Source organism: Chaetodon auriga, chromosome 14, assembly GCF_051107435.1.
Source record: "Chaetodon auriga isolate fChaAug3 chromosome 14, fChaAug3.hap1, whole genome shotgun sequence".
Classification (NCBI taxonomy): domain Eukaryota; kingdom Metazoa; phylum Chordata; class Actinopteri; order Chaetodontiformes; family Chaetodontidae; genus Chaetodon; species Chaetodon auriga.
Genome location: NC_135087.1, coordinates 6,493,255 through 6,520,670, shown reverse-complemented (window position 1 = coordinate 6,520,670; position 27,416 = coordinate 6,493,255). Strand labels below are relative to the sequence as shown.

General features: G+C 45.7%; 4 protein-coding genes across 7 annotated transcripts in view; 2 read left to right on the top strand and 2 right to left on the bottom strand.

The window, feature by feature from the left end:
- The first annotated feature begins 3,240 nt into the window (after window positions 1–3,240).
- LOC143331390 (coiled-coil domain-containing protein 162) lies at window positions 3,241–15,951 on the top strand. Its single transcript, XM_076748211.1, has 28 exons — window positions 3,241–3,394; window positions 3,835–3,987; window positions 5,008–5,101; window positions 5,185–5,319; window positions 5,439–5,575; window positions 5,670–5,781; window positions 5,882–5,931; window positions 6,058–6,234; window positions 6,585–6,702; window positions 6,842–6,980; window positions 7,429–7,567; window positions 7,760–7,913; window positions 8,015–8,110; window positions 8,568–8,732; window positions 8,879–9,096; window positions 9,655–9,793; window positions 9,868–9,988; window positions 10,071–10,180; window positions 10,539–10,688; window positions 10,829–10,876; window positions 11,570–11,737; window positions 12,085–12,237; window positions 12,416–12,550; window positions 12,880–13,032; window positions 13,427–13,636; window positions 14,027–14,147; window positions 14,431–14,567; window positions 15,819–15,951. The coding sequence occupies exons 1-28, from the start codon at window positions 3,276–3,278 to the stop codon at window positions 15,870–15,872; spliced, it is 3,705 nt and encodes a 1,234-aa protein (XP_076604326.1). The 5' UTR covers window positions 3,241–3,275; the 3' UTR covers window positions 15,873–15,951.
- Window positions 15,952–16,126: 175 nt separating this feature from the next.
- On the bottom strand, window positions 16,127–20,395 carry zbtb24 (zinc finger and BTB domain containing 24). The gene is made up of 7 exons (XM_076748215.1): window positions 20,346–20,395; window positions 18,530–19,359; window positions 18,227–18,394; window positions 18,064–18,147; window positions 17,886–17,969; window positions 17,675–17,756; window positions 16,127–17,570 (listed from the first exon to the last, which is right to left on the bottom strand). Exons 2-7 carry the CDS (start codon window positions 19,326–19,328, stop codon window positions 16,694–16,696), a joined length of 2,094 nt encoding a protein of 697 aa, XP_076604330.1. The 5' UTR covers window positions 19,329–19,359; window positions 20,346–20,395; the 3' UTR covers window positions 16,127–16,693.
- On the top strand, window positions 20,393–23,364 carry ddo (D-aspartate oxidase). Of its 2 annotated transcripts, none has more exons than XM_076748216.1 (5): window positions 20,393–20,660; window positions 21,459–21,653; window positions 21,801–21,909; window positions 22,017–22,193; window positions 22,354–23,364. In XM_076748216.1, exons 2-5 carry the CDS (start codon window positions 21,482–21,484, stop codon window positions 22,910–22,912), a joined length of 1,017 nt encoding a protein of 338 aa, XP_076604331.1. In that variant the 5' UTR covers window positions 20,393–20,660; window positions 21,459–21,481; the 3' UTR covers window positions 22,913–23,364. The 2 variants fall into 2 exon arrangements, with proteins under 2 accessions (XP_076604331.1, XP_076604332.1); XM_076748217.1 differs by having other exon boundaries at window positions 20,395–20,660; window positions 21,412–21,653.
- Window positions 23,211–27,416, bottom strand: part of sash1b (SAM and SH3 domain containing 1b) — a 48,202-nt gene continuing 43,996 nt past the window's right edge. For 2 of the 3 annotated variants that reach the window (XM_076748212.1, XM_076748213.1), the window contains exons 16-18: window positions 27,249–27,399; window positions 26,370–26,501; window positions 23,211–25,040 (exon numbers count right to left, since the gene is read on the bottom strand). In XM_076748212.1, coding sequence (XP_076604327.1) covers window positions 24,235–25,040; window positions 26,370–26,501; window positions 27,249–27,399 — 1,089 coding nt within the window. In that variant the 3' untranslated portion in view covers window positions 23,211–24,234. Of the gene's footprint in view, window positions 25,041–25,234; window positions 26,502–27,248; window positions 27,400–27,416 lie in introns of those variants that run through there. The other variant, XM_076748214.1, reaches the window with a different exon arrangement.

The window sequence follows — 27,416 nt, the reverse complement described above, 5'->3', positions numbered from 1 at the left end:
GCTGTTTTTCAGCATTTTCATAATTATGTATTTAATATTTTGGGGTTTTTAAATTAGACCAAATAAGCAACCTGAAGACTGATGTTTGTCGTTATTTTCTGATATTTTATAGACTTGATAATTAACTGTCTAATTAAAAGATAAATATATTATTTGAAACACTGAGGTTTGCGAGTTACAATCTGTGCAACTCAAAAGATAAAAGAGTAACTTTGCCGTCTTAGTTGGCCTCCAGGTTTCTAGCTGTCATCACCTCAGATGCATAAAACACAGGAGTACTCTACAGATGTGCAGTTTTATGTGCCTTTGCTCCCTCTGTTAAACACAGCTACTCTTTGGAGGACAGCCTGCAGCTCCTGGGTCTGGACGATAGTTCAGAGGAAGGAAGCTCAGATCCCATCATAACCAGAGGTGCTTACCTGTCTCTGATTTACCTGCGTCATCTCAAACTCAGACAGCTCCAGGTGAGTCAAACAGCTGCATTTTATGGTGTAACAACCTGAGGATGCTTAGATGTGTGCTGGATAATGCTTGGCTTGAATTCAGCAAGAAGCGTTCGTTCTAACTTTTCCCGTCCACAGCGCGTCTGTCTGGGGCTGCTGAACTACCTGCGCTCTGTGGAGAGGACTTTGACCTTTGACCTGGCAGGTCTGCAGCTGGAGGAACGAGAGCTGTGCAGCACAGCAGAGGAAACGGGCTGGATGAACGCGGCCAGAGGTGGAAGAGGGGAGGCAGGAGGTCTCGGCTCACTCCAGTACAGCTACAACACTCCTGTTGACTGTAAGGTGAGAGCATGAGAAAGCAAAGGCAGCCGATTCCTGAAGATGATGGTAAACATGAAACAGGCTGTCACATACACGTGCTGTGGATTCTGTTAAGGTGTGGATCTTGATCCAGGTGCAGATCCAGATGTGGATTTTTAAAACGTGTGAGCTATTTTCTCATGAGCTGCTGTATTTAGTGGACTGAAGTACCATCTGACTCTGACGTGATTTTCTATCACAGTGTGTGTAATGCAATCACTCATCACAACTCTTCCTTCCATGTGTTACAGTATTTCTCAAATATCCATCTGGTTATTATCTCCTGTTTGCATGCATGCAGTATATGACTTCCTCTTATTCCAGGTGCATTGCTCAGAGTTCATGGAGTTTGCTGAGGTGGAGAATCTCCATGACTTCTACAGCGCAGAGGGACAGTTTGTCCACACTCAGGACCAGCGAGGTTTTTACATCGTGTACGACGCTGCTCTGAAGGACCTGGAGGAGCTGGAGAACGAGCTTCTTGTAGTCGGCTCACATTTCATCCAGAGAAAGGGGATCAAGAAAATGGGAACCTCAGAGAGAGCCACCACCTCGACAGCAGACGTCCACTCCTGGGCCGGGACGGATGTCGACCGTGTTGCGGTGCTTCTTGACTTGTGGACCTGTGAGACAGAGTTTTTGGAGAGCAAAGTGAAGGTGCAGTGATGGAAATGAGGACGTGCTCACGTGCTTCTCACTTCATGTCTTATTTACATACTGATTTAATAAGTTAAGGCCTTTCAAGCACATTTGTAAACTTAAATTAAAGTCTAGAATTTCTCAAATTTGAGATAAAATAATTTGCCTTTATCTCTCAACTGGAATACGTATTAGCCTGTTTGGTTCCTCTTTGTTCTGCAGCTCATGAACTGTTACTACGAGGCCTACCAGCATGCAGCAGGGACTGAGGAGAGGTTTGCACTGGCTCGAGTCATTACTGACATCATGCACAGCAGACCGCACCTGGACCTGAACCTGGATTACTTTGTTCAGACCTACAGAGCTGAGACAGGCTGCCTGCGAAGTCACCAGCAGCTGATCAGAGACATTTTGGACAATCAGGTGAAAAGTCTGCGAGGGATTTTATGCACGTGTGAATGTGCAGAATGCAAACATGTGCATGCCTTTGTTTGAATTAGAGATGCAACAATGAGTCAGTTGATCGATTGCACAAGCTCTCTGCGCTGATGAGCATTTCTCACCCATCTTTGACCTTTCATAGACTAAGCATTTTATCAGTTAATCCACAACTTGCATCCCCTGTTTGAATGTAATAACTGGTGTTTTATGGAAACATGTTTCTTAATTAAACCAGCCTCTGTGTAAAATCAACAGTGTGTGTGCGTCAGTACACTAATACACCTTATTCAGTTCTGCTTTGTCTTTCTTCATTAATCTGTAGTTTGCGTGTTGTAACAGATTGTGTTGTTTGTCTCATCAGATTGAAAAACAGCGGCAGTACCTCCAACGCATCTGGAGAGACGACCGCAAAGGCTCTGTTTGTGATTATGGCCTTCCACCAAACTACGTTCACGAACATCTGGTCTCACTTGGAGGCAGCAGGCAAGTAAATACAGAAGTCTAACAGGCCTGGATTTGGTGTCCTGCAGAAGCATGTTTACCTTCTTGTGTCTTGTTTGCAGCCCTGCATTGATGAGCGTTTTCCTCCTGGAGGTTCATCCGTCGCTCTGCCTGGCTTCTGCAGTCTATCACCGTTTAGCTCAGGCTCACGCAGAGCTCTGCCAGCTGCACCGAGCCACGAACATCACCCACAAACTCGCCCTGCGGCAGAAGCTCCTGCAGCAGGCCCTGTGGAGCTGGAGCCACCTGGCTGCACCTGGAGCCTCCTACAGCGCTCAGATACAGAAGGATGTAGGTTTTTCTGTCTGGATGATCTGTGTGAAGGACCAGTGTGGAGGATTTAATGGCATCTAGTTGTGAGGTTGCAGACTTCAACTAACTAAATGCACCTCAGCTCACACTGCCCTACAGTGGTCACAGAAAACATGACAGGCGCTGCAAGAGGCGAAACACGGCAACACAACATGGTGGACTCTATGGAGGAAGACCCTCTTTTTCTGGCTAAATTATCCCACCCTACTCTGCCTCTGATTGGCCAGTACTTGTAATTTAAGTGTAAGAGTAGGGCGGGTCACACCTTCACCAGAGTGGGATTTGTAAAGCCGCCTCCCTCTGTAGACATAAAGAGCTCATTCTAAGGTAACAAAAACACAAATATTATTATTTCCAGGTGATTATACACAAATTAAAACATAATTATAGGGATCTATGCCAATAGATCCCTGTAAATCCTACACACTGGACCTTTAATCAGTTTACATAACATAACAAAGTAAGTAAGTGTAACTTCTTTCTTTCCTCTGTCAGTTGTTCTCAGATGTGTTTTTTGACGACCCGATTTTGGTCCAAACGGTGGGACTGTCGTTGGTAAGATCAGCAGAGGAGAGGGACATGATGCAGGGAAGAGAGAAACAGCTGTATGCTGTGGAGACTTTCTCCAGGCTGCTGGAGCTCGTCACCGTCCGCCATCGTCTGCTGGAGTCGGCCTCAGAGACGGCACATCTGGCACAGTTAAGATACCGGTCACACCGAGGTTAAAGGGTGTGTGCAGGGTGATCTGAGCATTTATTTTTACATTCTCAGTATAAAACTCTGAGTTACACACAAGCAACATAAGACAGAGAACACAAAATAGGCCACAGAGCAGAATTAGAAATATGATTGTAGAATTGTGACTTTTTAATACAGTCAGAAAGAAGAATTTGTCTAAATAGCACCTTAAAGCAACTCAGTCTCTAAAATATATGTATTATGTATCTGGTTTGTGGGCCCCCTGCTGGTCCCTGAATATGAACGCTGCCTCATATTTAATGATTTTCACAATGATTTCAGATTAATAATTTCTGAAACTATACTAAATATACCAGTAAAGAATTTTATTCTAGTATTATCTTAAATCTTTAAATGATGAATACTTTGTCCAAATCCCATTTTGAATAATTCTTCACAGGTTGTACAGAAACATGGCTTCAGAGCTCGGCTTCGATGACTTCCACCTTTATCTGCGGCCGGTGCAGTTTGAGGTCGCTGAACCCAAAGACGAAGCAGAGCAGAGGCCTGTTTTTATCACAGCGGTGCTGGAAGGTGACGCCTCTGTGGACAGGTGAATAACCACACTACACGTCCCGTTTCCATGATTAAAATCAGCAGTGGAAGGAGTATTACAATCCTTTATCTAAGAAAAAGTACCAACACAGCAAAGTGAAAATACTCCATTAAAAGTAAAACTCCTGCATTAAAAGTAAACAAGTATTAGCTGTAAAATGTAGTTAAAGTATTAAAGTAAAGGACTGGTTTGGTCCCTCTGACTGATACATGAGTATTTGTGATGTCATTAGATTATAAATACTGAAGCCTCAGTGAATAAGCAGCACGTTCAAACTATTTAATATACACATTTGTACTGCGTGCAGGGACACCAGGTATATCTGAGGGGTCGACAGATGATTAATGGGAGACTGAAGAAGAAAAATCAAAGCTCTGACACACACTGAAACATCTGTTTTCAGTTTTTTTTCCTTTTTCTCTAATGTTCGATTTTTGACGTGATATTCGATTTTTGTGAGCACTTCCTCAACTGAAACCATGTGAGAATTTAAGAGGCAAAAATCACTCTGTGGCGGAGCTTTTAACAGCTCACAGACTCCTGAAAGGTGCTTGGCTTTGAAACCACTGGTGTAGTCTTGAACACTGTGTTGTAGTTGTAAAGCTTCTTTGATGATCCATTTTGTAAAATCTTCATCTTAAAAGTAACTGTTAACTAAAGATGTCAGATAAAAGTAGTGGAGTAAAAGTACAAACACCTTAAAACTGCACTGAAGCACAGTTGGTTAATTTCCACCACTGATTAAAGTCTACCTCTGGACATTCTAGTTTATTTCCAGTCGGTCACATCAAAGCTCGATCCAGCTGCTCTCATATCAAACAGACACATTGAAGATCATGCAGACGCTGCACTGCTGCATGTTCTTCACTGATATCAAACAGATGCTTGGATTTGCCTTCTGAATGCATGTTTTCCGCTCTCAGCTCTTCCCCTCTGCGTGCACTCTGTTATTTCTGCTTTTCCACAAGAGGCCTGAAGTGTCTTTGAAAGGGGATTAAAGTGCACTGTCTGCTGCAGGTTCACCCCGTCCCACCTGCCTCTGAGCATCCAGGAACTGGACGAGAACCAGATCGGGAGGTTCAGCTTCAGCTCAGAGGAGGCGGTTATTCACGTGCGTCAAAATTAAGTTAGCCAATGCAATTGTAAATCAAGCTATTACTTACTGACCCGATTCCCTTTCTTATCTCGCCACAGCTCATGAACAGGCCGAGTATCGAGAACCTGCAGGTGACTCTGGCCTCTCAGGTCACACAGAAGAACGCTCTGATAAGTGCTGTGAAGCTGGTTTGTCTTTGTCGCTGGGCGCAGAGGGCGACGCCTCCTGCTGAGGTGGGTCTCAGTACGAGCGCTTCGCTATGCGTCACTGGCAAATATTGTACTTTTTAATCCACTTTGACATAAATAACCTTTTGTTCAAATATTTCAGTTTGTTTCCTGTTTGTTCTCAGAGTGAAGCTGCTTTTCATTACGACAAAGATGTAAAATTTGACTCCAAACGTGGAAGCGAGACCAACAAAGTGCAGCAAAAATCTGACTCTTCACCCTCCAAAGGCTCAGCAAGAACTCCCACCACGACCAAAGAGAGGTACGTTTCCCCTCTAAAAAACAGATCGTGCTGGCGTTGATTAACAGCTCTTGTTCTTGCTCTTTAATAAACAGAATGTTGTTTGTTACTTCAGGCTGAGGGAAGCTTTTGTGTCCATCCAGCTGGAAAAAGTGGGTCTGCGTGACGAGATGCTGAATTCATTTCTGAAGAAGAAACAGGCCGTGGGGGGTCTTATAAAAACCCTGGTGAGTCGCACGCAGCGGTGGATGATTCTCAGGCGGCTGAGCAGGATGACAAATGTGATTGGCTGCCCGTGAAGTAAAATTAATTTCTCTCACACCGCAGGAGGAAGCTGCAGCGATCAAAAGGAGGCTCATAATCGACTTTCTCAACAAGTATGTCCTTGGAAAACATCTGCATTCCTTTTGTTACAGGACAATACACAACCCCACTGAGGTTTTCCCTCCTCCTACATAAGAGCATGTTGGAGGTAAACTCTTTGTCGGCCTGTTTCTTCACAGATTCAGCACACAGATATCTCTTCACTGTGTGAGAGCGCAGATTGTTGCATATTACAACAGTCTAACCTCCCTGTTGGACGACGTCCCCTCCATCCGTCAGTCCCACTTCATGTTCGGACAAGCAGGCGAGCCAGAGGTCATTTTGGATTCAGGAGCCGACCTTTGCCCCGACCCCCGGTACAGCCAGCTTGATTTTGATCTATTATGAATGTGGAAAGAGCATCGCTTGCACCCAAAACAGCAAATTTGTTTAAACAGACCACATTTCTGTCTGCCAAGTTCAAATGTTTAAAAATGTTTAGCTCACCCCTAAAAACACACTCAAAGCTTCTGTGATGAACACACTATAAAAAATACATACTGTGTATAACCCACAAGCTTTTGCACAAGATAATCTATTTCTCTATTAATGCACACTAACAATAAAAGTACAACCAAAAAAAGATTCCCAAAAAAGTTGAGACACGGTGACATGAATACGTCTCCACCCTTCAAACACCGTGACTAATCAAACTCCCCCCTAACAGGAGCTTTCAGCGTCGGCCGCAGCAGCTGCTGTCTGCAGACGGCAAGACTCTCCTCAACCTCTGGTTCATCCCTCACTTCTCTCAAGTGCTTCACATGTTCAACACACTGAATGTTTCGGTGAGACGCTTAAACCCGTCATGACTGAGGTTATCAATACAGCAGCGCAGCACATGTTAAAGGGAGCTGCTGCCTCTCTGAAGAGCTGGTGCATCAGTGTGGAATTGATTATTCTGTTCATGTGGTCTGATTTCAACAGGCGTGTGCTGCAGCTCTGCATCACACTCTGCAGATAGTTTCAGCTCTTCATGACGTATTTTATTATCTGGTGAGTTTCTCCAGACTGGGAAACACAGGAGACTCACTGGCAGCTGACTGGGGAGGCGCTGAAGGTGTTGGTAGGTGGATGTCATAAGCAAAGCATCACACCTGATTATATAGAGATGTTATATACACATAAAGTAGTAACACCACAATGTAGAAATATCCCATTATGGTAAAAGTTATGCATGTAGTGCATTCTGCAAAGTAACTACTAGCCAGCGGTGGAATGTCACAAAATACATATGTTTTGCAGAAGAACATATTTGAGGTACTTGTACTTTCCCAACACTTTCTACAAATACAGCTGCTCCAGTTAGTTGATTGATGAATTGACAAAACAATAATTGGCAACTGCTTTGATCATTGTTCAGTCATTGCATCATTTATTTACAGAAAACTTCCTGTTCATGCATAAAACACGCGACCAGGCAACATTCAGTGTCTAATAACAGACCAGTATAAACCAGTATGTTGACGGTGGATCACAGTAATCCCATCGCACGTGTGTGTGGTGCCGCACAGGAGCGGAGCTGCTGGAGATCCAGCGTCAGGTCGACCGTCTGTCGGATCCCAGCAGCCCAGAGTGTGTGGGCCGCCTGCTGCAGCTGCGTCGGCAGGTCCTCCTGCTGCAGTTTGACACCGCTGTCCGACACCTCATCAGGTCAGTGAGCAGCAAACACACTTCAGGTCCTGTTGGCCGTTTGGTCTCTTCAAACACCTGATGTTGCATGAAATGTAACACTGTTGGGGTTCTTGCGGACATGTTGTTGTTGCATGTCATTTCCTGTTACCTCCTGACTCACTACCAGAGAATTAACAGTCCTCTCTCTCCGTCATGTCTCTCTTGTTTCAGGGAGGGGTTCCTCTCCTCTGGTGATGTTACCTCTTACCAGAGTGTGAGCGACAACATGGCGGTGGCCCTCCCCCTGCTGAGTGACAGTATCCAAACTGATGTGTTCAGTCTCACGCTGCCTGTTCCTCGACCTCTAGAGACTCGCGGCTGTCAGGTCGGTGTACACGACATCAGTGGACAAATACGGTTTTGTATCAGTTTAAAGTGTAACACTGCATGTCAGGCTGTTCGACTGTGCTTCATTTGTCCCTGCAGGCACAGAGGATGTATCCATGGAGAAGCTTCATAGCCTGTCAGGGATCGTTCCCTCTGCATGTCTGGGACATCCCTCCCATTGAGTACTGCATGCAGGTTGAACATGTGTTTCTTCCTCTTTGACCACAGTGCCATGAAACTTTAGGCACTAACACTGTTAGGCCCCAGACGGTGATGACGTGTTTCCTCCAGCATCGTCATCATCAGGGCAAAATGGTCACTTGTACACGACAAATATCAAATTCTGGCACACAGATAAACACACAGTCGTGCTCCCTGGATGATGAACCTTTACGTTTGCACCTATTATACCACTCAGCACAAAAAGTGTATAAAAGGTGTGTTATATGTAACCACTGCAGAGTGTTATTACAGTGCAGCATTAGTACTTTTACTCATAAAAGTATCTGAATACTTCCTGCACACTGTCTGAAACACTGAGCTGCATCTTTTGGAGGGTGAACTAGAAGAAAAACACCTTTTAATGACTGCAGGTCTTTTTGTGGAGATAAAAACAAACAGGATAATTCAGAGCGGTCGTGTCTGTCTGCAGCTGTGTCTGAGCGGTCTGAGCGATCGCAGCAGACTGCAGGCCAACGCAGCCATCCTCGGCGTGTCGCTGCTCATGGAGGACGTCCTGAACGGCGGAGGAGAGGCAGAGCCAGTTTGTCTCTCTGGCGACAAAGACGACTTTCTGCACGATGGGAATCCTAACAAAGTAAAAGTTTTATTAGCATATCGTGTTGAGTGACACAAACAAGTTAGTTTGGATCTGTGAATGCAAACTGTAATTCATTGAATGTGTCAGTGAGTCTACTCACAGCCTTGTCATTTCATGTTTACTGTGTTCTGTCTTCGCTTCAGGGGGATAAACTCTGTTTGGAAGCTGAAGCAGAGGAGACCTGCGTGTCAGTCTCCACTGCTCCTCTTCAGGATCCAATCAGAGTTCAGTCTGTGCTGAAAGGTTTCCTTCTGCTGACGAAGCAGCTGCAGGCGTTCAAGGAGAGCTGGGCCCGAAGACGTCTGGGCGCTGGAGTGTTCGGGACGGCCAGTTCGTATCAACAGTTCGTCAAACTCTACAGGTACTGTGGTCGGAAACAGAGAGGATTTTAATGCATTCAGACACGACTGCTTAGCTTTTGTTTAGATCAGATCGTAGCAGTCAGTCAGTGTTATCTACTACCAGTATAATATACTGTGAAACATACAGACGTGTTCCTCTGATGTGTTCTTTAAATCCTTAAATCCTTTTTATATTGAAAATGATCAAATTTAAAGAGTTAAACAGTTTATTACAAGCTCACCATTAGTGGCCGATCTGAAGCTTTCATCCCATTTTCTTCCTGAGCAGGTGCAGTTTGTCCAGTTTTCATGAGGACTTTAGGTGCAGTTAAAGTGTATTTTAATGTCCTTCAAGCTGGACTGTGGGACTTTTACATATAAATGAGCCCTGACCAAATGATCCACACTCTGATGTCTGTGGCGATGTTCCCTGTAGTGATGCGTTTCACATCGACCAGAGATGGCTGGTTTGCAGGAGCTGAGGGGGCAGCAACCATAGTGATGGAAGAATGAACTCAGAATCTCAACTTTCCAAAACTTTTCAACATCTTTAATCTCATATTTAAATCGCGTCACAGAGCTGAAGTCTTCATCCCCAGCATGAGAGCGCTGGCTCAACAGATGGGGAAGGGCCGGGACTACGAGGTCTTCATTTCTGGCAGCCAGTCTCTCCTGCCTCCACCTGGAGCCTCAGAGGTTGATGTGAAAACCTGGCAGGTGCAGTACAAGTACCAACTGCATTACTGTCTGGTGTATTTATACCTTGTAACAAAACACCGTCTTCCTCTCAGCTTCACAAACTTCTGGAGAGCAGCGAGTGCGACATGATCCGAGCGGTGCAGAGGAGGATCAGCGCAGAGCTGACGCTGGTGGTTTCAGAGAGAACTCGACAGGACTCAGGCCTCCCGACAGGTACCCGAAAAACACGAAGTTTAACTCTAAGTTAACACCAAAGAGAAAAGTACGGCGTTGATGATTTTGTGTGTGTGGTCAGAGCTGTGGAAGAGAGCGCCTCTGAAGCACAGCTTGTCTCCTGAGCGGCCGCAGATTGTGGAGGCGTTCATCCAGCAGCTGATGGAGGGAGCTGAAGAGGCTGAGGGACAGGTACTGTGAATTACTCAAGAAGTCAATTTAAAGGCAGATTATGACTTTAAAAAGATAAATTCCTCTATTTTCTCTTTTCTTTACACCTCACATATGCGACTGTAAACAAAGTATTTGCTGATTGATGAAAGTTCATCTCTTGGATTCATTAATGGCAGTATGGTTGAGGTAACTAGAAGCTGTAATGAATCACATTTTTAGGCTCTTTGTGCTCTTTTGCTCCTTTTCCAGTTCTGGCCTGAAACGTGTTGATCAGTAACCAGTGTTGTAGTTGTTATAGCAGGACAGTATGAAGAGCTTCACTGTCCCTCTGTTTGAAAGCTGCAGAGGTTTCCATGCTGAGTGTCTCCTCTTTCAGGTGAGGGTCTCTCAGGTTCGCCTCCAGCAGTGTCTCACTCACCTCGGCTGTTCCCTGATGGAGCGCGAGCGCCGCAGCTTCCTGCTCTACTCGCAGTTTTATGAGCGAATCCTGCAGCAGGAGACTCAGCTCCTGTATGAGAGAGAACAGGTAGGCGTGGGGATTATCGCCTCCTGACACGATGCAGTATGTTACTGGCACTTAACATTTTTATAGATTTCTGCCTCACAGAATCGTTACTGTGTTGTTCTTAAACCTCTTGTATGATTTCTTTTCCATTTTAACTTCAGGATTTAAAGAATCCGCAGGACTCTGAGACAAGTGGCTCTTACATAGAGGTGACTATTACCAATGTCTTTGTGGGTCATATGTAGGAAATAAGAAAAACCGTGGGAGATAAAGTGACTTGAATCCTCATCTCAGGTTTTTACTCTCTTATAGTGAGTACTCATGTATTTGTGCTGAGCTGCTTTGTGCTCACACACGTCTGTTTCCTGCTGTTGTTGGCCCAGAGAGCTGGGAAATGAAGTGTTTTAGTCAAAGGAAGGTGGAGTTTTTAGCAGCGGGACTCAAGGGAAATAAATCAGGGTAAAGCAAACATTAAGAGTCTGTATCTCACCAGTTCTTCAGTAGAAATCTTGTATTTGGATGAAGCCTCATCATACAGAAAAAATATACACATGTGGCTTTTGATGTGTTTTTGAGTGTAAAACATACAGAGATTTGTTTTCTTTGGATCATGAACGTCTACTACAGGAAGCTGTTGTTTGTGGAGTCTTACTGTGTCATGTAATCCCATGAGGGATGAGCCCTTTTAATGGTGTAACGGGAAAATAAAAAATGCATTTATTCAGAATCAGAATCAGGTTTATTGCCAAGTAGGTTGGCAATAAACCAGTTAGTCCAGTGCTTGATGACAGGAAACCTCTAAAACCTGCTGTAATCGTCTGCGTCAGCTTTGAAATGAAGGCTTAAACAAGTGTGTGTTTGACTCGTGTGTGTGTGTGTGTGTGTGTGTGCGTGTGCAACAGGTGGCTGTTGTGTGTCGTGGGATGATGTTGGAGGTCTCAGCCCTGCAGGCCCGAGTCGCCCACCTGGAACAGGAGAGGAGCACTTTAGAGGAGCAGCTCGCTCTCAGATTCAAAGAACGCTACGAGCCTTTGGTCCGACGACTCTTCTCCACCTGCATCCAGCTGAAGGTGAGAAAACTTCTGCTTTGATTTAATAATTTTCACCTCTGACTGATTTCTGGAGTTAAAGTGCGTTTGACTAAATTAGCTAAATTCATTAGCTAAGCCATTTGCAGCTTAATTAATAAGTTAGAGTCGTCTGCTGATCCCCGTCAAGTCAAAGTGTCCACGGGCAAAACACTAAAGCGCAGTGCAGTCCTAGCTGCTGGTCCCAAGCCTGGACAAATGAGGAGGGTTCAATCTGAAAGTGCTTGTGCCAAATCAAATATGTGGATCATAAAATTCAGATTTCCACATCTGGAGATGGAAACAGACGTAACACAGAACAGCCGTAAGATGTCGCATTTGTACCCCAGGCCGGGCTTGATGAGTACCGCCGGCAGATGGAGCAGGATGTGAGTGAGATGGTGAACAGAGTGAGAGGCGAAGGAGTGGACAGAATCATTAAACTCAAGAAGAAGTACGGCTGCACCGAAGACGACGACACACTCACAGTCTCACAGTTAAAGGTACAGTGAGGCAGACGGTGCAAGAGTCTGCACTTAGAGGAAGTAAGAGATGCTTACCGCACAGCAGCAGTCAATGTTTGAACTCACTAAGGTGTTTATGTGTTCAGGCTGTCAGTCTTTGAAACATGCGTTTCTTGATTTTAACAAACACGTCAGCGTGTCCTGCCTCTTGTCTCAGAAAGAAGAGGTCCACGAGCTGCAGCTGGAGAACAGCCGGCTGGCCGCTCTGCTCTGTAAGCTGAAGGCTCTGAGCAGCTGGAGGCGGCTGGCCGACCAGGAGAAACTTCACCGACAGCTGCGTCAGACTCAGCAGGTCAGAGGGATCAATATAGAAATCAGATTCAGCCCCTGCAGGACGACCACGAGAGCCAGTCAGATAGCGTGTTGAGTCAAAGCGAACACCAGGAGTCAGAAGCTTGTGTTTGCTGCCTGTGCTCCTGATGTCGTAATGTCTGTCAAAAGCTTCAGTGAATTAAATACTAAATATGTTTAACTGATTTAAACCCTTATACAATCTTCAGCTCTTCATTGTTCTTGTATTTATCTCACGCCCGTTTATGTATCATAAAACACTTTTTGGGAAAGTAAACGTAGCATCACAGTGATTCAGCTAACGATGATCACGTATTTCCTGTTGTCCAGAGGGAGATTAGCAGCCGCACCGACGCTCTCAGGGTGAAGATGATGTCAGAGGAGGAGGTGGTTTTCCTGCAGGAGGAGCTGGAGGCTGTGAGGAAGGAGTTGACCCGGCGTCAGGCCGAGTGCAGCAGCACCAAGAAGCTGCTCACCAGGAAGGTACGTGGAGCATCGTCCACCCTTCAGCTGCCAAACACCGACTGCAGAGCAAAACTTACAGATTTTCAGTTTACTATCATTTAATAGAGATGACCAGAATAAATTTACATTGAAAAAGCTGCAAACACTGATTTATTTATTTACTTTTATTTAGTATTTTTGTACTGTAGTTACTGTATTATGATCTCATGTCAGCCTGTATTGTGTGAATGATTGTGTAACTGCCACAGTATCTGATTTTTTTAGTGGTTGAAGTCTCTATTTGGGCACAGTTACACATCTGAAGTATCTGCAGACTTACATTCATGTAAAACTCTGCTGTGAGGTTTTAAATGGTCATAATGTCCGACACTGGAAGCCTGGATGTTTTCACTGAAGACCCTCTGATACACAGGCAGAGGAGCTCCAGCTGTTCAGGCATCAGTCTGCGCAGGAGGCCCGCAGCAGGCAGGAGCTGGACACCTATCGAGTGCAGAGCCTGGAACAAATGAGAGCCGACGTGGAGGACAGAGAGACGCAGCTCAGGGCGCTGAGCGAGCAGCTGGACAGAGGCAGCAGGATGAACCGCTTCCACCGACAGCGCAGCGCCAAGGAGATCCGACAGGTCTGTAAACGAGCTTCAGGAGACTGAAGTCTGTGTGTGTGTGTGTGTGTGCTGTGAAAATCACAAACATTTAAAGTGTCCATGTGTGTCATTAGTAAATTATCGGTCGTGGTGAGATTTCGACCCGCTGATGGTGCGAGATGAAAAGTCAGGGAATTAGCGAAAACATAAACGCTCCACCCAACTGTTAATGAGACATGAGAGCCTGAACCACAGATGTCAACCTCATGGTGGCGCTAGAGGTCAGAGAATGACAGAAGTCAGTCGTGTCCCTCCTCTGAACGTCTGTCCTCCATCAGCGAGCCGTTGAAACACGTCGGCCACACGGCAAAACGAAACTTCAAACATTAACCAGATTGTGGCTTCCTGTGCTCTGTTGGTTGGATGTAGGTGAGGGGCCAGCTGCAGAGAGAGCTCAGCCTCAAACAGGAAGCCTTTCAGCAGGCGGACAGGCTGCAGAGCCAGGTGAACGACTTGGAGGCGGCTTTCTCCAGGTGCACCTCAACGACAGGTACGTCAGCAGAGACGCTCGCTGTGTCTCATCAGAAATGATCTGACATTTCACTCCCTCTTCGCCCTGTGTCTGTTCATCACAGCTGCCTGTCCCTCCTTAGTCCCACCTTCATCTCAGAGCAGCGAAGTGATGATGATTTCTAGCTGCTCATGCGCTTCAGGAGTGAAATTAAAGCCACTGTCTCATCAGATCCCCGTTACATTTTGTGATGACATTTTAAGTCATTGTAGATGGTGTTTCTGAGCAGTGAAGCTCGGTCTCTGTTCTATTTGTGTCTCAGGTCTACAGAGGGCCAGTCGGCAGCCTGGCAGACTCACGCACTCCAGCACACTTCAGGACGTCTCCGCAGAGCCAAAACACCAGAGAGCAGAAACAGCCGGGAGCCGTTCAAACGCCAGAATAGACCGACCGAGAGCGGTGAGCGAGCGAGAAACGTGTTGAAACTGAGGGAAACAACAGCTGAAGGCTTCTCTGTTTGTTTTAATGTCCACATTACGAGATCTTCACCAGTTTATACGTGTTCAGATTTTCATTTTTTCAACTCATTTCTCCTCCATGTTGTCTTAAAAATGGAGTTTTTAAGTTAATTCTTCTTCTTTATTCTTGATTTGATCTCCCATTAGCTTCCACATAGTGGCTGCTAGTTATCCTGGGCTCCACACAAAAACAACAATATAAAAAAGACAACAATTTAAAATCATAGTGTCAATAAGAAAACAAAATACAGTATAAACAAAATATAACAAGCACAAAGGCCATTTTAACCCTGTAAACAATAACAGCTGACAGTCTCACCACAAGGTCCACTGAGTGAGTGTAAGAGCTTTCAGTCATATATCAGGATCTTTTGCCCAGTTGTCCTGCAATTATTATTTTCAATTAAATTATTGATGAATTACTACCTTTAAGGAATAGTTCAACGTTTTAGGAAATCTGCGTTCTCGCTGTCTGACTGAGAGTTAGATGAGAAGCTCAATAGCAGTCTCACATCTGTTCATTAAACATGAACCTACAGCCAGCAGCCAGTTAACGTTAGCTTAGCATAAAGAATGGATGCAAGGGGAAACTGCTAGCCTGGCTGTGTCAGAAGGTAAAAATCTCTGAAGCCCCTCTGAGTAACTCGTTCTATCTCACTTGTTTAATCTGTGCAAACACCAAAGTAAAAATGTGTCAGTGCAGAGTGTTAACTTCAGGTGCTGATGGGTAGATTTTGTTATATCAGGTCAGAGCCTGGCTAGCTGTTTCCAACCGTTTCCAGTCATTGTGCTAAGCTAAGCTAACCTACTGCTGGCTGTAGCTTCACATTCACTGTACAGACATGAATATTTTGATTCTATAGTGTCATCTAAGCAAATCAGCACATACAATGACCCAGAATGTCCACCTTTTCTTTAAAGTGACTAAAACAATCATAGAAACATCTGCAGTTTCACGACAACTGGGCAGAACTCATCTGCTGATGAGGAGCATGTCATATGATGGAGAGCTCCAGAACAGCTCTGGTTGATAAGACTGTTTTTCAAAGCTACGTAACTAAAAACTAAAGTAAAAAATATTGTGGAAGTCCTGTCCATGTGGACATGTTTGACCGCCTCACATAACAACAAACTGCTGCCGTGATGTCGTTGGATAAATCCACATTCACATCAGCCTCTGTTGCTCTTTCAGGATCCTCCTCGCCTGCGAGCCCTGACTGCTGAGGCGACGTTGCCCGGCCTGTGAGATTTATTTTGTAAAGCAACACCAACCTGTTCAACCAGTCAGCTGCTGTTTGTCATGCAGAGCGCTCTGCGGGCTTCTGCCACGATTCACTGCGTTCTGCAGCCGTCTGTCAACAAAGTCATATTTAGATCATTTTCAAAGGCGTAAGCCTCAGGAAGGGCTTGGCTCATTGTTTTCATCATCAAAGCGTTTTATGATCCATTTTAGAGCATCACCCACCGCAGTCATTCTGTACTGTGCATGTGTCCAGAACACAGTGCAGCTCCATCATACAGTTCCATTGATTGTCAATAAAGTATTGTTTTCACTCTTCACACGTTTCCTTAAAGTTTACTGTAGTTCTTTAGATTAATTCATGCATTGCTCTCAAGCACAGGGTTCAACTCAAAATCCACTAATACCTGAGACTTGAATGAGATAATAAAATCCCTAAGTTAACACTTAAAAGGAGCTCCATCATCCCAGTTTGCTGCTTTTCAAAACGTCAAAACTGATATCATCTTACTGAAGATAAATCGGTGTCAGTACATAAATCATAAACAACAACGGTCAGGCTCTGCTGCATATTATTTGTATTCTAGCACTTGTTCTTCAAGATGTTTGTGGAGTTTACTGCTATTCAGGAGGAGACTGAGCTTCCCTGAAGTCCCACTCTGTCCTGACATGAAGTGAAGCCAGCGGTGCTCTGGTATGCGGCAGGGTGAGAACATCACTTTAGCGAGTCAGAGGCAGAGTCGGGCAGGTCACGCCTTCGCCATCCTGAGAGAAAAAACAGCCTACCGTAGCTGCAGCAGCGTCGTCGGTGTGGATCCGGCTCACGCTCAGCCCTCCTGCGGCAGCCCGGTGGTGTACAGGTAGGAGACGGTCCCTGCCTGGATCTGAAAGGTCTGTCCCTGGATGTGGTGGCTGGAGATCTGCTCGCTGGTCTGGCTGATGGAGATGGGCTGGCTGCTCTGGCTGCTGATGTGAATGGCCTGGCTGTGCTCCCCCCTGCTCACCTGGCCCTGCGAGGCCTCCTGAGCGACGGCCAGCTGCTGGATCGGCTGGTGCATCACCTGCAGCTGCTGGACGGGTCGCGGCGCGATCTGAAGGGGCTGCGGGGGGCCGTGATGGGCCTGTAGGTGCTCCATCGCCTCTTTACTCAGAGTGATAACATGCATCTGCTCGGGCTGGTGCGTCATCTGACCCTCCAACATACTGATAGTCTGAATCTGAGGGTTCTGGTCCACCACGCCGGCCTGAGTGACCAGAGCCACGTTCTGCGCGTTTCCTGACGACGGGGTGAGGAGGGTGAGTCTGGAGTGGGCCGAGTCCGTCGTCTGCCCCTCTGTGGTGATGATGCTGATCTCCTGCTCCTGAGCCGGCACGAAGTTAATGTCCACGTCTCCCGTCACCATCAGCTGGATCTCCTGCTCGGAGCTGGAGGGCAGCTGGTACTGCTGCAGCTGCAGGATGTTGCGCGCCTCCTCCGGCGGTGCCGCGGCGTCCGCTGCCTCTGAGGAGGCGTCTGTGGCTGCAGCTCTTTCCTTGTTGTGGGACTTGGTGTGTGTTTTCAGATTGTCCACGCGGGTGAATGAAAGGCTGCAGAAGGAGCAGGTGAAGGGCTTCTTCCCTGAGTGAGAGGTGACGTGTCGTCGTCTCGCGCTGGGGTCTGAGAACGATTTGTTGCAGATGCTGCAGTCGTACGGCTTCTCGCCCCTGCAAAAGGAAACCTGATTTTAGTTTTTGAGTTTGAAAGTGGCTAAAATCAATGTTTTTTTTATTAACACGGGATCACATTTCTATATACTCATACTTCTCACCTGTGAATTCGGATATGAGTCTGCAGTGTGCTCTTGGCTGTGAAACATTTTCCACAAATCTCACAGGTGAAGGGCTTCTCGCCTGTAAGGATATTATTCATGTCACCAGCAGGCTGCAGCAGGTGCTGCCACATATTGAAGAAATTAGCTACACAGTAAAATCAGCAGCTCAGAAATGATTCCCAGATCTGTGGAAGGTGTTTGACTTTACCTGTATGAGTCCTCAGGTGCTTTTTCAGCTGAGCCGTGTCCATAAACTTGTGGTGACACTGAGCGCATTCTGGTAACGATTTGCCTTCAATTAAACAGAAAAAAGAACACGTTCTTCAGCTTTTGGGAGTGATAACGTTATAAACAACATGCTGCTGTTGAAGTGAGGTGATTCCGACCTGTATGAACTCTAGAATGGCTTTTAAGTTGCCTCTTCTGAGTAAACATCTTTCCACATTTCTCACAGCTGAAGGACTTCTTTTCTAAAGATGCAGATAAAGAGACACAATTCAAACCCACATCAGGCGAACGAAGAACATGATGGACCCGGTCCGATCCTACCTTCATGGAGGTTCATGTGCTCTTGCAGGGAGTGTTTGGTGGAGAGCGCTTTGGAGCAGACGGTGCACACGAAAGGCTTTTCTCCGGTGTGCATGCGCTGGTGAGCCAGCAGAGTGTGCTTCTGGGTAAAACCCTTCCCACAAACGAGGCACCGAAAAGGCTTCTCTCCTGGGGAAAGGTTGTGAAACACAGTGACAGGCACAGGTTCATTTGATCAGTGGTGAGAGACAGATGCTCCAGAGTCAAACAGCTGTGATGGACACTGCCTGTATGTCCATTAAACTCCAGTCCAGTGCAGATTACCTGTATGAGTCCTCTGATGAATCTTTAAGAAGAGGTGGTTCTTGAACACTTTGTCGCAGTCCTCACATCGGGCCTCAGTGTTGGGGTATTTCCTCTTCCTGCCTCTCTTCCCAGGCTCCTTGCTACCTGCTGTGTCGCTGCCCACCTTATAGCTCTTGTATTTTACCGGTGGCCTGATTTTGCGTTTGCTCTGCCGGTGTGCTCCCGGGCTATAATCTGCGTCATCTTTCGGCCGTGTCTCAGTTACGGCATCATCGCAGTCCACAGCTCCAGCCTGCATCTCCTCTGAGCTCTCACATGGTGCACTTCTGCCCTGCAGCTCTGTGACGTTCACGTTCTTCTTCGGTCGTCCCCGTTTGCGTTTGGACGGATCAGGCGCTGCGTCTCCCTCCTCACCTCTAACCGCTGCAGCAGAGCGTGTGAGCTCAGCGAGCGCCTTCACGAGGTCGCTGACCTCCATCAGACGAGCCGTGGCCAGAAGCTGCTCTGTGGCGCTCTCCTGCACAGACACCTGGGCGCTGTAGATGAACTCCAGCACCGCTGCAAACATCTCGGCCGCCACGCCATCCAGCCGGTAGGTCGGCGGACTGATCCGATCCTCTGCTGTGAACAGGAGGGAGAAGTACTCGCTGCTTGCCGCCAGCAGGGCTTTGTGCACCTTGAAGTGCACGTCTTCCACCACAAGAGTGATGTCGCACAGCAGGTCTCTCTTCCTGAGCCTGTCGAATTTGCTCAGGATGCTCTGCTTATGAGAATCTGAATGAAGGGCCATGAGTGATGGAGATGCTTTCTGTGACATCTCAGAACAATCACTTCTCTTCCTGCAGGCACTGAAAAGACACTTTCAATTAAAACAGCATTACAGTGCATAAGATACACAGAGAGACAGGATTGTGTTTTCTCTGTGTGCATTTCAATGCACAAACTTTCTACTTCATCAATGAAGCGTCATTCAAAAGAAAAGCTGCAGAAACTTAAAGCCAATCCTCTTGTTTTAGGGCTGGTCCAGTGAATATTTTCAGTTTTCAATCTGTAGTTTAGTGCTGCAAGCAATCGGTTAGTTAATCAGCAGAACAATTACCAACAATTTTGATCATCTATCTTTCTAATCATCTGAAAAAAGCTCTGTTTTGTATCATTATATATATGTTGTATATCTTTTGTTTCAGACTGCTGGTTGCACAAAACAAGTGACAGTTTCTTCACTAAATAATTACTAACCAACACACTGATATTGAAAATAGCCTCGTCTATGGATGCCACAGTTAAAAATGTCCTTTAAAAGACCAAAGTGATATCTTTAAATTGCTTATCTGAACAGTCAAAACCCCAAATGACTAAGATGAGTAAGTAAGTGGGAAAATGGAAGATGAATCCTCAGTGTTTGGCATTTTACCCCAAATAAATGTCATAAACGATCGATTGATCTATCAGCCAATTTTGTCAATTCAAATCAGAACCACTGTTTGCTACCATTTTATTTCATTTATCTATGTCCCCCAACGGAGTGCAGCGAGTATTTTTTTCTACTGTCGAACACGTTCAAACAAGTTTATCTGCTGATGTTTGGTCTCACAGCTTCAGATAACCTGCAGCGATGTGAACAACATGAATGTTAGCAAGCATGCTAACTCCAACAATGCACCCGCTGCTAGCGAGAAACAGGCCACAACTAGCACAAACAGCAAAGCGTGCGGCCGAAATAATGTTTTCAACCGACTGCATTTCACGAATACTTCTGTTTGTAAGAGGACCCGGACAGGCTGAGCCCATAACCCGCGGTGGAATTTAAAATAGTGAGCTTTTAGGACCTTACCTTGTGCTGTCGTTGGACGGAGGGCGAGAACGTGCATGACTTATCGCGAGAGGTGTGATTCTGACGAGACGCACTGTGGATGGCACGAGCGCTCTGTCTGAGCTGGCCGTTTCGAAACGTAGACGTAGAAGAGATTATCAGAGACACACGGGACGTTTTTATAGAGAGAACTTCTGTTAAATAAATAGAGTTTAATAATAGTGATAAATAATCGCTGTCATTGCTCGTTGTTTAGGACCTGCTCGCCCTGAAGAAGAAACAAACATACAGACACTCCCCTGTGCAGTGCCAGCAGGACACTGGTAAACATTAAAGGTAAACTGAGGAGTTTTACTTTGACGGCGCTTAATTTCACATAATATGAATTTCAAACCAACTATTGGCTCCAAATATCCAGGGGCCTCAGGGTGAGCTCTCTGCACTGTACAGCTTTGGGGTATTTGTACTTTACAAAAGCCTTTTCTGCTAAATACAGAGGGGAATATGGTACTTTTCACACCATTGTTTTTATTAGGATGCAGTGGCACAAATTAAACTGTCCATCAGTTTATAAAGTAGTTAAAATGAGCTCCATCTCCTCCACCAGCATGACATTAAAATGCTTTTTGACACGTTTATGCATCAGTAAGAAGAATTATATAATGTATAATAATACAAGGGCCATTCTGCTGCATAATGAATACTTTTACTTTTCATACTGTAAGTAAAGTAAATTTTGCTGCTATACTTTTGTATTTTAACATTTGAAATGTGTGACTTTTTCCTCATATATATATATATATATATATATATATATATATATATATATTTTAAATATAACCTTATAAGAAGTACTTCAAATCACCCGCGGTTAAAACTACTGGAGCAGTCTGCAGCAGTGATGCCCTGCTCCCTGCTCTGTAGCCCAGTTTACAGCATCTGTTATGTAACGCAATCCCACAATGACAAGTCCTTGGACTGAGGGTTTACATTACTGAACCTTGGACTGTGCAGTCAATTAAGATATAGAAGCCAGTCGCTGTGGATTAAAGCTTTACAGCTGCTGATAACAGAGGTTGTTTTTCAGCTATCGAGCAGCATTTGGCTCAGTTCTTTACTCCACTTCACCTCCAGTTTGGACATCAGGCCTGTGCAGGATGAAACGCGTCAGGGTTGCAGTGGTGGGAGCAGGTGTGATCGGCTTCTCCACCGCCGTCTGCATCGCGGAGGCTCTGCCTTTCTGCTCCGTCACTGTGCTGGCCGACAAGTTGAGTCCAGACACCACCAGTGATGGAGCTGCTGGGATCCTGTTTGCTGAACAGTTTCCAGGTATGCAACGATCTCCTTATCTCAGATGTTATATTTTAAAATGTAGTGCAGTCAGTATGCATATAAACTCATCACCTACCCCCACCCTGTACATGTACACTGCAGTACACATTAGTTTTGACTGATTTTGCTGTTTTTCTCTCTCAGACATTCCCTTGGAAAGACAAAAACGCTGGTTCAAGGACAGCTTTGATCACCTGTTGGCCATTGCTCAGTCCCAACACTCACCGGCCGCTGGAGTAATACTGAGCTCTGGGTATCATTTGTTATACAGGGCTATAAAAGGGGGCAAATAGTCAGTCAGGTCACTACTAAAATAGATCTCTTTATATCCACTGATTTTTGTTTGCATCTTTTTTCCAGCTGGCAAATTTTCAAGGAGGTTCCAGCCATTAAGAAGCCCTTCTGGTCAGAGTCTGTGATCGGCTTTCGGTTCATGACTGACAGTGAACTGAAAAGGTTTCCGGATCACAAGTTCGGCCACGCGTTCACCACCATAAAATGTGAATGTTCCAGCTACCTGCCGTGGCTCGAGAGGAGGTTTGTCCTTTACATTAAACCGTCTCTGTCATGTCAAAGGTGTTAGGTCATTATTATTGTAATTCCAATATATTTAAAACATTTACAGGTACAATTTGTATTTTGGCTCCACTGAGGAAGAGGTGAATAGCTGATTACAAGAGATCATGTTGTTGTACAGATTCAGAAAAGCTGGAGGTCAGGTGGAAACGAGGAAGATCAACAGTCTTCAGGAGCTGAGCAGCAGCTATGATATCATTGTCAACTGCTCTGGTCTGGGCTCCAAAACGCTGGTGGGTGACAGCAAGGTGTACCCGGTCAGAGGCCAGGTCCTCAAGCTGGAGGCCCCCTGGCTCAATCACTTCATCAGAGACGGAGATGGAAAGACCTACATTTACCCTGGCATACACTGCGTCACCGCCGGCGGCACGAGGCAGGAGGAGGACTGGCGACTACAAGTGGACGAAGGAGAAACGAAGGGCATCCTGATGCACTGCAGCAAGCTGGAGCCTTCGATCAGCGAGGCCAAAGTCCTCAGCAAGTGGGTCGGCCTGAGGCCCAGCAGGAGGAACCCGAGGGTGGAGAGGGAGCTGGTGGAGCTGCAGGGTCGCAGGGTGCCTGTGGTCCACAACTATGGCCACGGAGGCTGGGGAGTCACCCTCGCCTGGGGTACCGCCCTGGACGCACTGGGGCTGGTCAAGCAGTGCCTGCATGAAATGCCGCTCCAGGCTAAACTATGACCGAAGTCTGCCACTAAATCCTGCTGGTAGCTAATGCAGAAAACACTCGTCTTCAGATCATGAGACATGAGATTTAAATCAACCGACAACGAATTCAAACTTACAGGAAAAAGCTGCAGAATTTGCACCATTTTTACAGTGTGTGTAGGGAAATAATTTATGTAATGAACTGAAGTTAATGGTAACTGAATTTAACAGTGGTGCGACTCGCTTTGTGAGAATGTCCCAATAAATATATAATAAATACTGCTAGATGCTTGGTGCTAGAAACAGTTGAGTACAGAGAGAGATGAACTTAATTCAAACATACCAACATTTATTGATATGAGGGTAAAACAGTGATTAAAAGCCTTGGTTGCATTTTTACAAAGTATACAAAAAAAGAAACCCTTTTAATTAAATTACTGCACATAATTGATTGATATGAAATAAACAGTTAATTTTTCCATAAAGACAGATGCTTTCCGGGTGGTTTGTCATTGTTTAACTGCTCCGTTTCTGTCTACACTTCACATAGGACTGCTCACTGAATGCTATCGCTACTTGCAGTTAGATTAAGCTGATATCAACAATATTTTTTGACTTGTCATAGTAGGAAAAGCGCGGCGGTTACGAATAACATCAACAACGGCTCACAGTGTGCCAGTGAGCCAGCATGCACGATACCAGGACCCTGAAACTGAAGCGCCTGTTTTTTTCTGACTGAACATGTCGAAATATCTTCTGTGAAAAAGGAGATGGAGACATATACATATATACTGATACACACTTAAAAACAGAGTGATTAATTCATGAAAGCTTTGTTTGATGTGGGATAAATGGCCGCTCACTGCCATCACCTGTTGTAAGTGCAGTTTCCTCGACAGACTGGATTCAGCTGAATGGAGAAGAGCTGAAATAGACACTGAGGTATCAGATATCAACCACACTGAGTGAGGTGCAACCAGATAAGTTAGTAATATAAACATGAGTTAACATGTCTAAACCTCAGGTACATTTCCTCAGGGAAGACTGAACTCTGTAATGGGTGTATCCACATAAAGGTAATAAAAAGCGACAACGCTGCATGTACACTTAACTCATTATACTTTCTGCATACTGTGGAAAAACAAGCCACAGACACAGTAATGAGCTCAGATTAAACACTCTACGGTTACAACTTCAGAGATCGGGGGCGAGTATTTCAATGTTCTGAAAGAAATATGGTTGTAAGATCATCATCCAATAGCAGCGATGAACATCTGTGAGGTGACAGTTGGGTGAACTTTTGAGGCTAAAACCTTGTCAGACAGCGGCTCCATTTTGTGATCAGTACCCTGCAGCTACAGTCTGTCTTCTATCAGGGAACCCAGATTTACTGCGTTTGTGGAAGGCTTCTTTCTACCTCTCATTTTCAGCCGGCGGGCTTCAGAGTTGGCCGAAAGCGAGCGGCTGGCCGTGTTCTCTGACAGCGTGCGGTTTGTGTAGTTGTACAAACAGGCAGTCTCTGTTGATAAGGGCTCTCGGCGTGGGTTTGGTGATGAAGGTGTTATTAAAGGATAATTGGACCTTTCTGCTGGGCCTGTGGGTGGCGGCTGGAGGTGGCGCGTGCTTTGTGTTGCTTCTGCTTGTTTAGACACATTTACTGTGTCCCTGCTGAAAGTGCTGCACGCAGCTTTGCATGATGTGTCTGAAGGCTGGGAGGACGGAGACACGACCTCACAGTGTTTCTGAGGATTCACTCTGTTCTGTGCCGTCTCCTCAGTCTTGATGCTGGGGGTCAGATTCCGTTTTTTAGGCTTGATGGGTCGTCTCTTCTGCTCTTTGTGGAGGACGGTCAGGGAGAAGCTCCGCCTCAGCAGTCCTGGTGCTGGGTTTCGTCTGAGCTCCACGCAGCTGTGGCTCCTTGCAATGGCTCCACGGGGAGCATGACCTTTTGCTGGGTTTAACAGAGTTAAGCTGCTCTTACGGGGCCTTAGTGATGGTGAGATAGAGGGCTGGCATGCTGGTTTACTTTGGAGTGAGGTCTTAATCGAGCTGGTCGAGGTCAGGGTCTTGGGGAGGTCAGGGTACTCTGGGGACGGGAGGTGGCTTGACTCAAAACCAGAGGAGGACCTGCTCATGGATGAAGATGTCTTTTTGTCCCTTCCTGAAATAAACAAGTGGAGTGTGTGCGGATCATGCAGGTGCTGGTCAAGTGTGAAATATACGTGACGTAAACAGAACAGCAGCAGAGCGCTCAGCGTCGGAAAGGATGCCCAAAGACAAGAGCGAGTTCAAGACGACATCTACACTTGAGCCAAAAATGAATGATGGATGAAAGAAAAGAAGGAAGCAGTCAGGTCTGGTAAAGCATGGAGCAATTTATTCCTCACGCTCAACCATGACAGAAGCACACTTCAGAAAGACTCCAGACCCTCAACCTGCCACACTTCTGTCAGAAGTGTTAGAATGAGTTTAACTTTGAACTCTGTTAAACCATTTTTAAGGTTGTCCTAAGTCTGCATTTTAGTGCATTTACAGTTATACAAAATGCCATATTTTAACAAGTATAATCATAGTATTTAGTAAATATTTTAATTCTTCTGCATTATGCAGTTTTCAGGCACATGATAAAATATTGTGCAACGTTGTGTTTTACTGGACTAAAAAAATATACACACAAACAGCAAAATCTTGAGAGAAACACACTGTACAAGCGTGGCTGATCTGACGAAGTTCTCTAACCACATGACCTTCTGACATTCACAAGAAGCCTCATTTACATTACACACAATTCTTCGCACTTTGACAATTTTTCAACTTTTTTTTCTTAAGCTGAACCAAATAACCACAATAAGAATGATACAGCTGTGAATAAAGCGAGCATTCACGGTAAATATGTACTGCAACTACTGAGAAGTGTTTTTTTAAACTATTGAAATCTTATCACGCGCCGGTTCAACAGTCACCATTTTCAGCAAACGCAAAAACCACCACACAACTCACAACTGCAGATCTATTTGTGAGTAGACCTACAAGTAGCTCCACATATAATTTGGTCAAGGGTGTGAAAAATGTCTTTAGGTCACTGCTCAGTTTAATATGATGCAAGTGAACTTTCTCATCCCATATTAACAGAGAACCTTGTGTTATCCCATTATGAATATTATGCTTGTAAAGAAAGGCAAGTAGTGTCAGGTCTCAAAAGCACTGAACAGACAAAAAAGTGACTGCAAAACAGATCGAGTCAATGATGCAGAAACAGCAGAAGGTATGACTGGAAGAAGAAGGAGATGCTGGGGAAAAAAAACAGCACCAGAGGTGAATGTGACGATAGCAGAGTCTTTCCAGAGGAGCATGAAAACTGAATCTGGCGGCTTGAAACACTCGAGCGTCAGGAAGGACTGAAGAGCGCGCAAGTCTTTCTAGTGAAGGATGAGGCAGAAGAGGGCAGAAGACGAAGACAGTGTTCACAGGCGACTCAGGCTGTCATTACCGTTCTCCAGGTTCTCGTTGCTCTCGTAGCAGCCGGAGTCCCGCGGGGAGTCTCCGGGGAGGCCACGCCTGTCCAGGAGCAGCTTCTCCTGTGAGCCCCCAGACTGACTGCTCCGCTCTGGGTCGCTGCTTCCTGCAAGGCACAACGCCACCAACAGGGGGCAGACAGTCACGTCTTATGATCTCAAGAGAAAACAGGCGGGGAGCTCTGCGTGCGCTGTGTCGCTTTTGAAGTCAGCAGGAGTAGATTTACCAACAGACCAGTGTGTAGGATTTAGCGGCATCTAGTGGTGAGGTTGCAGGTTGCAGCTGAACAGCCCTCCCCTACAGTCGGCGCTAAAAATGCAAAAAATGCGAAAGGTGCTCTCTGGAGCCGGTGCTTGATTTGTCTGTTCTGGGCTACTGCAGAAACACGGCGGACTCCATGGAAGAGGACCCGCTCCCTCTGTAGATATACAGAACTCATTCTAAGCTAACGACACCACAACCATTCTTAGTTTGGGTGGTGATTATGCACTAAAAAAAAAGGTAACTATGAATATTATATTCCATTTCTGCCATACTCTGCCAGTAGATCCTCCTAAATCCTGCACACTGGACCTTTAACAGATCTTTAAATTTAATGCTGCCATGGCTAATCATGAACTTTTCACACCAACTTCAATCCTGAGGTGCATCGATTTCCATTTTACTGCCATTTTCACCTTCATTACATATGACGGGATAGCAGATATCCTTCATATTTAAAACGTGTATAAAGAATATTATATCTGACAGATGTGCCTCTGCATGTTTGACTTGTATTTGACAATATTTTAGTGTTTTTCCACATGTGCAGTGTTCAGGCGAGACATGGCGCCCCGCTGATGACCTGACCCACCATCATACTCCTGCAGCAGCTCCACGGCGGTGAGCAGCACAGCTCTGTGCTGGGCGTCCCTGATGTTCAGCTCATCCAGGTCCTCCTCCTCTAGCAACTTGAATGTGTCCAGATCCTCGTAGCCGTTAAAAAGGAAGGTGGGAAGATGCTCCTGTGGAGAGGTGAGGG